The sequence below is a fragment of the Scyliorhinus torazame genome, chromosome 5 (assembly GCF_047496885.1).
Source record: "Scyliorhinus torazame isolate Kashiwa2021f chromosome 5, sScyTor2.1, whole genome shotgun sequence".
Lineage (NCBI taxonomy): Eukaryota > Metazoa > Chordata > Chondrichthyes > Carcharhiniformes > Scyliorhinidae > Scyliorhinus > Scyliorhinus torazame.
This window is the reverse complement of record NC_092711.1, coordinates 81,812,597-81,829,446: the sequence shown is the minus strand read 5'-3', so window position 1 is coordinate 81,829,446 and position 16,850 is coordinate 81,812,597. Positions and strand designations below refer to the sequence as shown.

At 47.8% G+C, this 16,850-nt stretch overlaps 1 protein-coding gene across 1 annotated transcript; it reads right to left on the bottom strand.

Annotated features, from left to right (window-relative positions):
* Nucleotides 1-2,328: 2,328 nt before the first annotated feature.
* LOC140418651 (uncharacterized) lies at nucleotides 2,329-16,495 on the bottom strand. The gene is made up of 2 exons (XM_072502211.1): nucleotides 16,297-16,495; nucleotides 2,329-5,420 (listed from the first exon to the last, which is right to left on the bottom strand). Exon 2 carries the CDS (start codon nucleotides 4,873-4,875, stop codon nucleotides 4,009-4,011), a length of 867 nt encoding a protein of 288 aa, XP_072358312.1. The 5' UTR covers nucleotides 4,876-5,420; nucleotides 16,297-16,495; the 3' UTR covers nucleotides 2,329-4,008.
* Nucleotides 16,496-16,850: the final 355 nt, after the last annotated feature.

The following is a 16,850-nucleotide window of genomic DNA, read 5'->3' as shown; positions in this document are numbered from 1 at the left end:
TCTTCAGAAATGTGGACACAAATCAGACACAGAAATGTTGGGGACGCAGGATTTAGTGAGAGGGAGGAACTGAAGGAGATCAATATTAGTAGCGAAGTGGTGTTGGGGAAATTGATGGGATTGAAGGCTGATGAATCCCCAGGGCCTGATAATCTGCAACTCAAAGTACTTAAAGAAGTGACTCTCTGTGGTAGTCTGTGTAGAGGTATTACGGTACCTGGTAATGCTGGAACACCATTGGTAGATATTGTATGTTTCTTATTGGTCAAGCTGTATGGTAGTTCTGCCCTGCAAGGCGGGGTATAAGAGCCCGTGCCGCCCCAGCAGCATTCTTTCTGTACCTGAGCTGCTGGGGGAAACATCTAGCTTATTAAAGCCTTCAGTTTGACTACAACCTCGCTTTCGTGGTGATTGATCGTGCATCACTTTAATAAGGTAGATTTAAAAGGATGGAGCTCCGAATCAAGCCGGAGTGTCTGCAACTTAGCCCCCACGTGGCAAACTCCGCAGCAACCGTCAAGCACTGGCTGGCGTGTTTTAACGGATATCTCGGAACAGCCGAAAACACACCCACGGGAGAACAGAAATTGCAAGTCCTGCACTCAAGGGTGAGCCCAGAAATTTACACCCTCATCGAGGCCACGGACGACTTTGATGCTGCATTGGAGCTGCTAAAAGGACATTATATTCGCCAGGTAAACCAGGTCTACGCCTGACATCTGCGAGCAACGAGGCGACAAATCCCTGGGGAAATCACTGGAAGAATTCTACAGTGCGCTCCTGGTGTTGGGGAGAACCTGCAGCTGCCCGCAAGTTTCGGCGAGCGACCACACAGAACTTTTGATCCGGGACGCTTTCGTTGCAGGTATGCTGTCCTCCCAAATCCGCCAGCGATTGCTGGAGAAAGACACCCGAGACCTCAATGAGGCACAGGCCATTGCAGGCTCCCTGGATGTGGCTTCCCGAATTGACCGCGCTTACGTCCCCGACCATGTGGCAGCCCCCTGGGCAGCGTGGAACCCCCCACTCACTGTGGCCGACCCCGAGACATTTCCCAACCCCCCCCACAAGCTTGTGCTGCAAGGCGGCCTGGCAACCCCGGGGGGCCCCGCTGCTACTTTTGCGGGCAGGCCATGCACCCCCGGCAGCGCTGTCCGGCCCGCGCATCCACCTGCAAGGGATGCGGTAAAAAGGGCCACTTCCTGGTGGTATGCCAGGCCCGGACGGTCACTGCAGTCTCCGGTGGCGATTGCGGACCGCCACCACAACCCTCTCCACAGTCCCCATGCGGCCAGCGAGCGCCACCATCTTCCTCCTCCAGGGCCACATGCGGCCCCCGGGTGCCGCCATCTTGTCCTGCGGACGCCACGTGCGATGGATGGGCACCGCCATTTTGTGCCTGGCACCCGCCGCAGCCCCACGCACACCCCAGCCACCAGTCCCACCCTCCCTCTCACAGGTGCCCCCGTCCCAGGAGGATCGGTCCTTCCGCCGGCCCTGTCAAGCCCCCCCGCCCACAGACGCACCCCGCAGACGCTCCCTTCTCAGGTCAACCGGTTTCCCCACCAGCGCCGTCTAGGGGTGTTAAAGCTGCCACAGAGATCGAGGCTATGCTCCCAGAGTCACAGACGCCCGAGCCTCCACCGGCATCAGCACCAGAGCTTCAACGATCACAGAGGACAACCAGGGCCCCCGATCGACTGATTGCTTCATTTTAAAGTTTATATAGTTAATTGTGAATCTGTAAATAGTTACGACAATAAGACAAAAACGCTGTATGGAGGTATTACGGTACCTCCATAATAACTATAACTTCTACCACGTTACCATGTTGTAATATCAGGCCACCACCCCCGCCGGACTCTTTTTTAACAGGGGGTGAATGTGGTAGTCTGTGTAGAGGTATTACGGTTCTTGGTAATGCTGGAACACCATTGGTAGATATTGTATGTTTCCTATTGGTCAAGCAGTATGGTAGCTTCGCCCCGAAAGGCTAGGTATAAGAGCCCGTGCCGCCCTAGCAGCCTTCTTTCTGTACCTGTGCTGCTGGGGGAAACACCTAGCTTATTAAAGCCTTCAGTTGGACTACAACCTCGCTTTAGTGGTCATTGATCGTGCATCACTCTCGAAATAGTGGATGCATTGGTGGTCACCTTCCAGGACTTTATACACTCTGGAACAAATCCTGCAGATTGGAGGGTGCCTTATGTAGTTCCCCTATTTAAAAAAAGAGATAGAGAGAAAACAGGGAATTATAGACCAGTAAGCCTGACATCGGTAGTGGGGAAAAGTCTCAAATCCATTGTCAAAGATTTTGTAGCAAAGCACTTATAATAATAATCTTTATTGCCACAAGTAGGCTTACATTAACACTGCAATGAAGTTCCTGTGAAAAGCCCTGAGTCGTCACACTCCGACGTCTGTTCAGGTTCACAGAGGGAGAATTCAGAATGTCCAAATCATATAACAGCACGTCTTTTGAGATTTCTGGGAGGAAACCAGAGGGGCCGGAGGAACGCACACACACACACGGAGAGAACATGCAGACTCCGCACAGACAGTGACCCAAGCCAGGAATCGAACCTTGGACCCTGGCGCTGTAAAGCAACAGTGCAGCCCCACAAAACATAGAAAGCAGTGACAGGATCGGACAGAGTCAGCATGGATTTATGAAGGGGAAATCATGCTTGACAAATCTACTGGAATTCTTCGAGGGTGTAACTGGTAGAGTTAACGAGGAGGAGCCAGTGGATGTGGTATATTTGGACTTTCAGATGGCTTTTGTCCCGCATGAGAGATTAGTGTGTAAAATAAAAGCACATGGAATTAGGCGCAGTGTGTTGATATGGATTTTAAAAAACTGGTTGGCAGACAGGAAACAAAGAGTAGGAATTAATGGTCTTTTTCAAATTGGCAGGCAGTGACTAGTGGGGTACCGCAGGGATCGGTGCTCGGACCCCAGATATTCACAAGATATATTAATGATTTTTTAAAAAATTTAAAGTACCCAATTCCTTTTTTCTAATTAAGGGGCAATTTAGTGTGGCCAATTCATCGACCCTGCACATCTTTGGGTTATGGGGTTGAGATCCACGGAGACACAGGGAGAACTTGTCTCCACACAGACAGTGATCCGGGGTAGAATTGAACACTGATCCTCAGTGCCGTGAGGCAGCAGTGCTAACCACTGTGCCACCCGATATATTAACTATTTAGATGAGGGAACAAAATGAGAAAGCAGACTATTATCTGAACGGCCATAGATTAGGAGAGGGGACTATGCAACGAGACCTGGGTATCCTCGTACACCAGTCACTGAAGGTACACATGCAGCTACAGCAGGCGGTAAAGAAGGTAAATGCTATGCTAGCCTTCACCGCGAGCGGATTAGAGTACAGGAGCAGGAATATCTTGCTGCAAATATACAGGATCTTGGCGAGACCATACCTGGAATATTGTGTGCAGTTTTGGTCTCCTTATCTGAGGAATTATGTTCTTGCTCCAGAGGGAGTGCAGCGAAGGTTTACCAGACTGATTCCTGGGATGGTGGGACTGATGTATAAGAGATTGAATCAGTTAGGATTGTATTCGCTGGAGTTCAGAAGAATGGGGGATCTCATAGAAACCTATAATATTCCAACAGGACTTGGCAGGGTAGATGCAGGATAAATTTTCCCGATGGTGGGAGTGTACAGAACGAGAGGTCGCAGTCTGAGGACAGACCATTTAGACAGAGATCAGGAGAAATTTCTTCAACCAGAGAGTGGTGAGCTTGTGGAATTTGTTACTGGAGGAAATAGTTGAGGCCAATACACTGTATGTTTTCAAGAAGCAGTTAGATACAGCACTTAGGGCGAAGGGGATCAAAGGATATGGAGGGGACAGCGGGATTAGGCTATGGAGTTGGATGATAAGCCATGATCATAATGAATGTCAGAGCAGGTGCCAAGGGCCAAACGATCTCTTTGTGCTCCTATTTTCGATGTTTCTATGTAATCCCTTCCCACACTAAGAGCAGGTGAATGGCCTCTCCCCAGTGTGAACTCGCTGATGTGTCTGCAGACTGGATGACTGTGTGAATCCATTCCCACACTGAGAGCAGGTGAACGGCCTCTCCCCAGTGTGAACTCGCTGGTGTGTCTGTAGGTTGGTTAACTGAGTGAATCCTTTCCCACACTGAGAGCAGGTGAATGGCCTCTCCCCAGTGTGAATTCGTTGGTGTGTCTGCAGACTGGATGACTGAGTGAATCCCTTCCCACACTGAGAGCAGGTGAATGGCCTATCCCCAGTGTGAATTCGCTGATGTCTCAGCAAGGTGGATGAATCACTAAATCCCTTCCCACACTGAGAGCAGGTGAACGGTCTCTCCCCAGTGTGAACCCGCTGATGTCTCTGCAGGGTAGATAACTGAGTGAATCCCTTCCCACACTGAGAGCAGGTGAACGGCCTCTCCCCAGTGTGAACCTGCTGGTGTCTCAGCAAGGTGAATGAATCAATGAATCCCTTCCCACACTGAGAACAGGTGAACGGTCTCTCCGCAGTGTGAACTCGCTGGTGTGTCCGCAGGGTGGATAACTGAGTAAATCCCTTCCCACACTGAGAGCAGGTGAATGGTCTATCGCCAGTGTGAACTCGCTGGTGTGTCCGCAGGGTGGATAACTGAATGAATCCCTTCCCACACTGAGAGCAGGTGAATGGCCTCTCCCCAGTGTGAACTCGCAGATGTTTCCGCAGGGTGGATGAATCAATGAATGCCTTCCCACACTGAGAGCAGCTGAATGGCCTCTCCCCAGTGTGACTGCGGCGATGAATCTCCAGCACAGATGGGGCTCCGAATCCCTTCCCACAGTCCCCACATTTCCACGGTTTCTCCATGTTTTGGGTCTCCTGGTGTCTCTCCAGATTGGACAATCAGTGGAAGCCTCGTCTACACACAGAACATGTGCACTGTCTCTCCTCACTGTGAACGGTGTGATGTTTTTTCAGGCTGCGTAACTGGTTTAAGCTCTTTGCACAGTCAGTTAGGGTCTGGTTTAGCACAGGGCTAAATCGCTGGTTTTGAAGGCAGGCCAGCAGCACGGTTCAATTCCCGTACCAGCCTCCCCGAAAAGGCGCCGGAATGTGGCGACTAAGGGCTTTTCACAGTAACTTCATTTGAAGCCTACTTGTGACAATAAGCGATTTTCATTTTCATTTCACTGGAACACTCTCACTCGGGTGTGTTGTTTGGGTCTCGGTGCTTTTCCAATTACATGCACGTTTAAAATCTTTTGAAGCCGACAGATCGGACAAACATTTCTCCTTCTCGCCGATGATATTCAGAGCCCGATGATATTCAGATCAGAAGGAATCGAGTGAGTTTGTCACATCGAGACGTGATGTTTGAGATTTCTGTCTATAATTCCTCCTCTTCCAATATCCTTTAAATACAATTTACAGAAGTCATCAGTTAGTACAGGATAGAAATTCAGAAGACAATTCTATTTCAATCGAACATTATTTACTCTCTTGTTCTCAAAAAGCTCTAAATCTCCATCTCACACACTCTCCCTCCATTCTCACTCTGCTGTATCTAATATTCACCCTCCCAATTCTCCTGAAGGTGCTGATTCATGTGGATTGACAGATCCAAGCTCAGCTCACTGCTCCCTGACCAGGACACAGAGATTAGAATAGGAGCAAGAGTAGCCATTCAGCCCACCGAGTCTGCTCAACCATTCAATGAGATCCTTGGCCGATCGATCGCAACACCATTTTCCCCACACAATCCCCATATCCCTCGACATCTTCAATATCTAGAAACCAATCAATATTTGCCTTGAACATACCTGATGACTGAGGCTCCACATTCCTCTGGAGTCGACAATTCCAAAGCTTCACCACATCCTCGAGTGAATAAATCCCTCCTCATATCAGCATTCTCTCTATTTTCCTACCTGATCCCCATTACCCTTAACTCCATTGTCAATAAAATATCTGTCAACCTTGTGCTTGAATATATTCAATGACCCCCAGATACAACTGGTCCCTGTGGAAGAGAAATCCAAAGACTAACAACCCTCTGAGGGAAGAGATGACTGGAAATCTATAACCTAGTCACAGTCCTTTATTACAAGATGAGAAATAATAATAAATTTACTTTATTACAAACTGTAAATAACATATCTAATCTGGACCATGCAACAAAACTAGACATATCTCTGTCCATTATTAATTTCATTGCCCTGAAATGTCAGCTATCTCCTGGGGAACCCACCCCTTTAATTGTCAACATTAGGAAAGAGACAATCCTTTTTTGAAATAAATTTAGAGTAACCAATTATTTTTTTTTGCAATTAAGGTGCAATTTAGCGTGGCCAATCCACCTACCCTGCACATCTTTGGGTTGTGGAGCTGAGATCCACGCAGACACAGGGAGAATGTGCAAACTCCACATGGACAGTGACCCAGCGCCGGGATCGAACCCGGGTCCTTGGCCCTGTGAGGCAGCAGTGCTTCACCATGCTTTTTGTCAGTCAAATAAATGCGTCAACCTGTTCAGGCAGTGTTTTTCAAACTTTTTTTCCGGGTACCCATTTTTAATCAACTGGCCAACCTTCGGGACCCAACCCGGCCGACCTTGACGACCCACGCCGGCCGACCTTCGCGACCCACCATTTTCCCTTACCTTGTTTGCAGCTGACAAAAGGGAGGAATCGCAATCGCGTCAAGCCCGTGATGTCAATGTTCAGGGGGTGTGACCTACTCTCTGCCTCCCTTCAGACATGAAGAATACATAGAATTTAAAAAAAAAATCTTCTGCATCTTTGATTGCGCAAATTCGCTGGCAACAGACGGCTTTTTTTTTTTTTACAAGTTCGGGGCGGGGGGGGGGGGGGGGGTTATTTGATAAGGTTTCACAGGAAAAAAATGCAGAAACTGAAAATGTTTTCATCCTCTAGAAATTGGAGTTATCACATTTCGCCCAAACATTACAATTAAATATTAAAAAATAAAAGACACTTAAAAATCAATCAATTAATTGATAAAGCTTCCAAATACAACCTGCAGGCACTTGGAATGTTTAAAATCAAGATTAAAAACGCTGACATTCTTGGTTGAAGTTACAGCTGCGGTGAAACCATCATTGGATCATTCGCCATTCTTGGAGAAAGAGACTTCCACTTCATCATTTAGCCACTTCCAGAATACAAAATGGACACTCGCAAAGAACATAGGGAACTGTGGACAATACTAGAAAACAAGTAGACACAGAGCCTGAATGCATATTTGGGAAACAGCTCCCAGACGGGATTGAAACTATGGGTCGATTAGCATATTGTTGGCCCATCTCCGGGAAACAAAGGAATGACACTCTGGTAACCGATACTATTACAGACATCCTGGTGCCAGTTCCCCAACCAAAAAGCACAAAGCAAGGCCAACAGCCACCTAAGACACGCCCAGCCATCAGGGCACCCACCCCTTCATTTGTCAAGATCGATAACAGTGAATGGCAGTAAAGCCATTCGGCCCATCAAGTCCACTCCACCATTCAATCATGGCTGATTTCAACTCCATTTACCCGCTCTCTCTCCATAGCCCTTAATTCCTTGAGAAATCAAGAATTTATTAACTTCTGTCTTAAAAACACTCAACGTCCCGGCCTCCACCGCCCTCTGTGGCAATGAATTCCACAGACCCACCACTCTCTGGCTGAAGAAATTTCTCCTCATCTCTGTTCTAAAGTGACTCCCTTTTATTCTAAGGCTGTGCCCCCGGGTCCTAGTCTCCCCTGCTAATGGAAACAACTTCCCTACATCCACCCTATCGAAGCCATTCATTATCTTGTAAGTTTCTATTAGATCTCCCCTCAACCTCCTAAACTCCAATTAATATAATCCCAGGATCCTCAGACGTTCATCGTATGTTAGGCCTACCATTCCTGGGATCATCCGTGTGAATCTCCGCTGGACCCGCTCCAGTGCCAGTATGTCCTTCCTGAGGTGTGGGGCCCAAAATTGCTCACAGTATTCTAAATGGGGCCTAACCAATGCTTTATAAAGCTTCAGAAGTACATCCCTGCTTTTGTATTCCAAGCCTCTTGAGATGAAAGACAACATTGCATTTGCTTTCTTAATTACAGTCTCAACCTGCAAGTTTACCTTTAGAGAATCCTGGACCAGGACTCCCAAATCCCTTTGTACTTCAGCATTATGAATTTTGTCACCGTTTAGAAAATAGCCCATGACTCTATTCTTTTTTCCAAAGTGCAAGACCTCGCACTTGCCCACGTTGAATTTCATCAGCCATTTCTTGGACCACTCTCCTAAACTGTCTAAATCTTTCTGCAGCCTCCCCACCTCCTCCATACTACCTGCCCCTCCACCTATCGTTGTATCATCGGCAAACTTAGCCAGAATGCCCCCAGTCCCGTCACCTAGATCGTTAATAGATAAAGAGAATAGCTGTGGCCCCAACACTGAACCCTGCGGGACACCACTCGTCACCGGTTGCCATTCCGAAAAAGAACCTTTTATCCCAACTCTCTGCCTTCTGCCTGACAGCCAATCGTCAATCCATGTTAGTACCTTGCCTCGAATACCAAGGGCCCTTATTTTACTCAGCAGTCTCCCGTGAGGCACCTTATCAAAGACCTTTTGGAAGTCAAGATAGATAACATCCATTGGCTCTCCTTGGTCTAACCTATTTGTTATCTCTTCAAAGAACTCTAACAGGTTTGTCAGGCACGACTTCCCCTTACTAAATCCATGCTGACTTGTCCTAATCTGACCCTGCACTTCCAAGAATTTAGAAATCTCATCCTTAACAATGGATTCTAGAATCTTGCCAACAACCGAGGTTAGGCTAATTGGCCTATAATTTTCCATCTTTTTCCTTGTTCCCTTCTTGAATAGGGGGGTTACAACAGCGATTTTCCAATCCTCTGGGACTTTCCCTGACTCCAGTGACTTTTGAAAGATCATAACTAACGCCTCCACTATTTCTTCAGCTATCTGCTTTAGAACTCTAGGATGTAGCCCACTCTCCTAAACTGTCTAAATCTTTCTGCAGCCTCCCCACCTCCTCCATACTACCTGCCCCTCCACCTATCTTTGTATCATCGGCAAACTTAGCCAGAATGCCCCCAGTCCCGTCATCTAGATCGTTAATATATAAAGAGAACAGCTGTGGCCCCAACACTGAACCCTGCGGGACACCACTCGTCACCGGTTGCCATTCCGAAAAAGAACCTTTTATCCCAACTCTCTGCCTGACAGCCAATCGTCAATCCATGTTAGTACCTTGCCTCGAATACCATGGGCCCTTATTTTACTCAGCAGTCTCCCGTGAGGCACCTTATCAAAGGCCTTTTGGAAGTCAAGATAGATAACATAGGTAAGTGTTTTTAAAGGAAAAACTTACCTCCCAGAAATCACTTGCGCACCGCTCCCGCCGAAGTCCCAAGGCCTGCTCCTGTGAAGGTAAGTGTTTTTAAAGGAAAACTTACCTCCCAGAAATCACTTGCGCACCGCTCCCGCCGAAATCCCAAGGCCTGCTCCTGTGAAGGTAAGTGTTTTTAAAGGAAAAACTTACCTCCCAGAAATCACTTGCACATCGCTCCCGCCGAAATCCAAAGGCCTGCTCCTGTGAGGGTAAGTGTTTTAAAGGAAAAACTTACCTCCCATAAATCACTTGCGCACCGCTCCCGCCGAACCCCCACGAGAGAATCGCTCTCTTTGAATTGGCTCTCGAAGCGGAGAGACCCTTCCACCAGCATCACCAGAAGCAACTCAGTTCAAGGTCAACGCTCGCTATCAGACGGACGACCTTAGCTGTTCTCCTGTATACCTTCGAACCCAACAGCCTCAGATCCGAACAACAGCCATTGTTCCTCTGACTAAGTGGGCACCCGAAGTTAAGTATAGGCGTTAGCATTAGAGATAGTTTAGTTGGTAGTACTGTTGTGCATGAGTAGATCTTACTGTGCGTGTAAATAAATTATTAAAAGTTGGCTGCTGCGGCTGTTGCACACGGATTTGCGTGTTTGGGAGCGCCGTGACGGACGGCTCCGCGGCCCTCACGACATCTGCCCACAACCCACCCGCGGGTCGCGCCCCCGACTTTGACAATGCCTGTGTTAAGGAGACGGGTGGGGAGTTGGAAACACTTTGTGGAACCGTGAACCTTCACATAATTTTTTTTCTCCCAATTAAGGGGCGATTTACCGTGGTTCCAGGTTGGGCTCAAATCATCAATGAGGACTCTGATCTCTGGCAAGGAAGGAAACCCTGGCAGGTGGGCGGGGAAGATTCACTAACACCCGCTGGAGGCCCCAAAACCTCAATAAGACCCATTGATTTTATTGTCAGTCTGCAGACAGGAGAACTGAACCCAGGCAGAGGAGAGGGAGGGAGAAAACTGCGAGTGAGGAAAGAGATGGGGAGATGGGTTTGGATTTCAGCCCAGGGAGGAGGGAGAGTGTGTGGGACATGGCAAAATGTTCCAGAGAAACTAGAATTGTCTGTTCAGAATTTCTATCCTGGACTGACAGTGATGGCTGTAATTTTTTATTTTAAATTATTACAAAATTCTTATTACCCCAATTAAAGAGTAATTTTAGCATGGCCAATTCACCTACCTTGCACATCTTTTTGGATTGTGGGGGTGAGACCCGCGCAGACATGGGGAGACTGTGCAAACTCCATACGGACAGTGAGCCAGGGCCGGGATCTAACCCGGGTCCTCGGTTAACCACTGCCCCTAGTGATGACTTTTGTAAACTCCTTTTACAGGATATTACAAGGGGAGGATTTACAGATGGAAACTCAAATCAAACTTCACATCAAGATTTAACAGAGTCACTCCATTCATCAGGACCTGAATATCATTGGCCTGTGAATGTGGAAGAAGACGTGTTTGTCTGTTCTGTCTGTAGGAAAAGGTTTTCAAGATCAGTGTGACTGCAAAAATACCCGATACACACGCGACTCAAGTGAGTGTTCCAGTGAACTGACTGTGGAAAGAGCTTTAACCAGTCACACAGTCTGAAAAAACATTACACCATTCACAGCGGGGAGAGACCGTACACATGCTCTCTGTGGGGACAAGACATAAACTGATCGTCAACGTGGAGAGGGACAAGGACACCAGCAGCTTGCTGAAACCATGGAAATGTGGGGACTGTAGGAAGGGATTCAGATCCCCATGTGAGCTGGGGACTCATCACCGTAGTCACACCGGCGACAGACCATTCACCTGTTCTAAGTGTGGGAAGGGATTCACTCAGTTATCCGAGTGAGGATTCACCAAGATGTGGGAGCCGGCTGGTGAGGAAGCTTCAGGCTGCTCTGTGTAAGATAGGAGTTTGATTCGGGATGGTATACCCGCAAAGCTGCAGCTCGCATAGGACTTCCATTTTGAGACACTGGAGGAGGAGAACATCGTAAAACATGAACTGGAGTCCAGTTATCTGTATTGGACAAGATCTACGTTTCCTATGCGATGGGATGGGTGTTGTGATTTCCTCTATATAGTTTTGATATTTTCTGATAAAATCTGTTTTTCTGTTTGGGGTGAAGGGAGATTTTCTTTATGAAGCACAATGTAGACATATAGGGGGTGGGAGGGAGACGGGTTAGCTACCTGATGACTAAAGAACTGTTTTTGTTTTACTCTGAGTGTATGGGTACGTGTGTGGCAGCCATCTTGGGTGGACTCTTGGCCTGTACAAAAGATAAAGAAAAGCTGTTCAATAGCAGATTATAAAAGGATTATGGGACACAGATTTATGATTGTGAGCAAGATCTACAGGGGAGGTTTTACACAGTGAGTGGTAATGATCTGAACTCAATGTTTACACACAAAGGTCGATAATCTCCAGGTCCGAATGGTGCTGTCAGAATTTGATGTAAGGATTGGTTGTGAGTTTCCTGTCTGCAAACCCCGTTCTAAGCCCCTCTGAAAGAAGTTTACAAAGGCATCACTGTCAGTCCAGAAATGAAATTCAGGAAAGATAAATATTTCTCCTGGTTTGAGTTTGCGGTGTGTAAATCCTCCCCTACTAATCCCCTGTAAAAGGAGTTTCCAACATTAATCACTGTCAGACCAGGATAGAAATTCACAACATTCTCCCCTCCTGCTTCCTGGTCCAGGATGACCGCTCACCCCCCCCTGCTGCACACTGTCCCTCTTGTCCTCAGCAGTCCCTTGATTTGAGGGTGTTGTCTACTCAGGGTTGGGAGTTTCTGCCTTGGGTCTTCATGTGACTGAACAGAGCTGCAGAGCTTTGGACACATGGGACAGAAGGTCCAATGAATCTTAGAATTTACAGTGCAGAAGGAGGCCATTCGGCCCATCGAGTCTGCACCGGCCCTTGGAAAGAGCACTCCATTTAAATACACACTTCCCAACCTATCCCCTCAACCCAGTAACCCCACCCAAACCATTTTGACATTAAGGGCAATTTAGCATGGCCACTCCACCTAACCTGCACATCTTTGGACTGTGGGAGGAAACCGGAGCACCCGGAGGAAACACACGGAGACAGTGAAATGAGAGTGAAATCCAGAGAGCAGGATTGGCTTCTTTTTCTTTCCACCTCTACCACCGCTTTGCATCATCAATAAGACATTGGGACTCAAAGACGAATCCAGTTTGATGGACAAGTTGTCTCCATTCTGAACAATGGGGAACAAGCTCCTCCCACTCATTGAAACATCGCCCCGACAAAGATGACAATCGCGCATGCGCCCTGATGCACATCCAATAAAGATGGCGGTCGTTACCCCGAGCCGAATTTGAGGAGCTGCAGCCCTGCTCGGTACAAACTGGGTCCCGTCAATATTTCCGCGGGTTGCGGCTTACAACAGCTTTATACAACGTTTCCGCCCACCGCCGCGATCTCTCGCTCCCTACATGTTGTTAAACGCCACTTACCAATTTCGGATCTCAAGAAGACGCCCTTCTGCTTTGTCATTACCCACACTGCGCATGCTTCAATCACAGCGGACCCCACCCCTCAATCTTTCCGATTGTTTGGAGGACCAGCCGCTCCCGGTCGGTCCTCCAGACCCGCCCCCCTCTTCCTATTGGTCGGGAGCTGCCGTCAATCACCCGGACATTGTGACGGTTACAGATCATGAGAGCGGCCACAGGCTCAGGCTGATTCGCTGATTGTCCAATAATAACAGTGAGAGTCTCAGTGGGACAATCAGACAATAATAGTGGAGATGGGGCCCAGAGGAGAAACAGCAAAGGATTCACTCACTTTGAGAGTAACAAACACAGTGCCTGTTCCCATAATAAGAGTCAGGCTGCAGTGTGTGAGTGAACATATCATTGGATCCAATGTAGAATCATGGAATCCCCTCAGTGCAGAAGGAGGCCATTCGGCCCAGTGAGTCTGTAGCAACCCCCTGAAAGCGCACCCAACCTTAGTGAATTCCCCACCCTATCCCCACAACCCCTCCCAGTGACAATTTAACACAGCCAATCCATGTAACCTGCACATCTGTGGACTGTGGGAGAAAACCAGAGCATCCGGAGGAAATCTATGCAGACACAAAGAATGTACAAACTCCACATAGAGAGTGACCCAAGATCAGAATGAATCATAGAATCTACAGTGCAGAAGGAGACCATTCGGCCCATCGAATCTGCACTGGCATTACCTGATCTGGCCAACTCACTGAAATGTGGTTTATTCTGAATTGCCCAGCAAGCCACTCAGTTTAAGGTCAATTAGGAATGGGCAACCCAGCTGGTTTGCCCGTGACACTCACATCCCATAAAGAATAGAGAAAATCAAAGGGCTGTTTCCAGTGCCGGTTTCAAAGGAATCAGTATTGGCCCTTCACTCCTGGTTTACATCATTGATTTGAGAGTAAATGTGGGAACATGAATAAGATGTTTACCTGTGACACAAAAATGGTTAAACACTTGATAGTGAGGAAGAAAGCTGGAGGGAAAACAAGGCAAAGGATTACATGATAAATGGCAGGACAGGACTAGTTAGGCCAGAGCTAGATTCCTGTACACAGGAAGATTGCACTCGAGAGAGTAGAACAAAGAAAAGTACAGAACAGGAACAGGCCCTTCGGCCGCCAAGCCTGTGCCTGTCCGTCTAAACTAAAATCTTCTACACTTCCTGGATCCGTATCCCTCTCTTCCCATCCTATTCATGTATTTGTCAAGATGCCCCTTAAATATTCCTGCTTCCACCACCTCCTCCGGCAGCGAGTTCCAGGCACCCAATACCCTCTGTGTAAAAAAAACTTGCCTCGTACATCTCCTCTAAACCTTGCCCCTCGCACCTTAAACCTGTGCCCCCTAGTAATTGACTCCTCTACCCTGGGAAAAAGCCTCTGACTATCCACTCTGTCTATGCCCCTCATAATTTTGTAGACCTCTATCAGGTCTCCCCTCAACCTCCATCATTCCAGTGAGAACAAACCAAGTTTATTCAACCGCTCCTCATAGCTAATGTTCTCCATACCAGGCAACATCCTGGTAAATCTCTTCTGCACCCTCTCTAAAGCTTCCACTTCCTTCTGGTAGTGTGGCGACCAGAATTGAACACTATACTCCAAGTGTAGCCTAAATAAGGTTCTATACAGCTGCAACATGATTTGCCAATTCCTATACTCAATGCCCCGGCCAATGAAGGCAGTACAGAGGGGATTTACGAACATCAGCCAGAAATTGACAATGTTTGCTCTGAGGAAAGTTTGGATAAACTGGGGCTGTTTTCTTTGGAACAGAAAAGACTGAAGAGAGACCACAATGAAATTATGAAAAGCAGCCTGGCTAGCTCAGTCGGCAGAGCATGGGAGTCTTAATCCCAGGGCCGTGGGTTCAAGACCCACTCTGCGCGCTTCAGCTTCTTTAATCGGAGAACATGGAGCGGAACTGTTTTATGGGTGGCACAGTAGCACAGTGGTTAGCACTGATGCTTCACAGCACCAGGATCCCGGGATTCAATTCCCACTTGGGACACTATGTGCGGAGCCTGCACGTTCACCAGTGTCTGTATGGGTTTCCTCCCACAAGTCCCAAAAGACGTGCTTGTTAGGTGAATTGGACATTCTGAATTCTCCCTCTGCATACCCGAATAGGTGCCAGAGTGTTACTACTAGGGGATTTTCACAGTAACTTAATTGCCGTGATAATGTAAGCCTACTTGTGACAATAATAAAGATTATTCTAGATGTATAAAATTCTGGGGGATCATGGTGGCACAGTGACTCTGTGCCTGTGTGCTGGGGACCCGGGTTTGATCCTGGCCCCGGTTCACAGTCTGTAAGGTGTTTGCACATTCTCCTATTGTCTGTGTGGGTTTCACCCCCACAACCCAAATTTGGGGCAGCACGGTAGCATTGTGGATAGCACAATTGCTTCACAGCTCCAGGGTCCCAGGTTCGATTCCGGCTTGGGTCACTGTCTGTGCGGAGTCTGCACATCCTCCCGGTGTGTGCGTGGGTTTCCTCCGGGTGCTCCGGTTTCCTCCCACAGTCCAAAGATGTGCAGGTTAGGTGGATTGGCCATGTCAAATTGCCCTTAGTGTTGGGTGGGGTTACTGGGTTATGGGGATAGGGTGGAGGTGTTGACCTTGGGTAGGGTGCTCTTTCCAAGAGCCGGTGCAGACTCGATGGGCCGAATGGCCTCCTTCTGCACTGTAAATTCTATGACTATGTACAGGGTAGGTGGCTTGGCCAAATTAAATTGCCCCTTAATTGGAAAAATATATAAATTTATATATTTTTAAATTTCTGAGGGATCTAAATAGATTGGATAGGAAGGTCCAATTCCCTTTGGTTGAGGGATACATATAAAAGGGGGCAGAGATTTAGGGAAGGACTAGGAGGTTTAGAGGGTGGTGAGGATCTGTGACATGCTGCCGGAAATGATGGCAGAACCCCTCATAACATTTATAAAGTATTCAGATAGACATTTGAATTGATGTAACTTAAAAAGCTACATACCACAATCTGGAAATTGAGATTAGGCTGACTACCTATTTTGTAGCCACGATGAGCTGAATGAAATGCAATAGGAACAACAAACTTTAATAAAATCCGGGATAGTAACTCACTACTAACAAGGTCAGCATTTGCCCAGTTTAGCTGCCAAGAATGCTAATGCGGTCATTTTAAAATTTACCTGCATACATAAGAGTACAACAGCAAATTATTTAACTTCCCCAATGTGATCGGTGTAATTAGTCTCAAATTTAACCTGCAATGGTCATTATAAGTTTCCCAGTCACTCTGATATCTGAAATCTTTATCCACGGACAGAACAGACAAACCATTTTACCTCCCAATGATATTCAGGTCCTAATGAATCGAGTAAGTCTGTCAGATGATGATGTGATGTTTGGTTTGAAGTTCCCGTTGGCAAATCCTCCACTTCCTGAAGGAGTTTCCAAAGGACTTTCACTCTCAGTCCAGGAGAGAAATTCACAAGATTCTCTCTTCCGGCTTCCGGGTCCAGGACGGCCGCACATGCGCCCTGCAGTACCTGAGAAAGAGGCGGCCGCGCAGGCGCCCTGCTGCACCTGAGACAGGTGGCGGCCGCGCAGGCGCCCTGCGGCATATCGACCCCGAAACAGATGACAGTCGTCAACAGGGACCGTTCAGAGAGAAAAACACCGATGCGGCCGCCCCATTCGGTACAAACACCGAACTGTATCAAACGTGCCTGAACCAATTTATCACCCCTAGGAACGTAACGGAATAATGGCGGATAAGCCGACCAGGAATGCCTGGCGCGGATGAATACGCCCTATCTCCATCACAGGAGCCAGAACGCGCAGGCGTCCGAATGTCCCGCCCCCGGAAGTCGCCTCTCTGTGGAGCATGCGCGGTGCT

Coding starts and splice junctions, on each gene's coding strand:
- LOC140418651 (XM_072502211.1), bottom strand. CDS start 4,875: ATGGAGAAACCGTGGAAATGTGGGGACTGTGGGAAGGGATTCGGAGCC.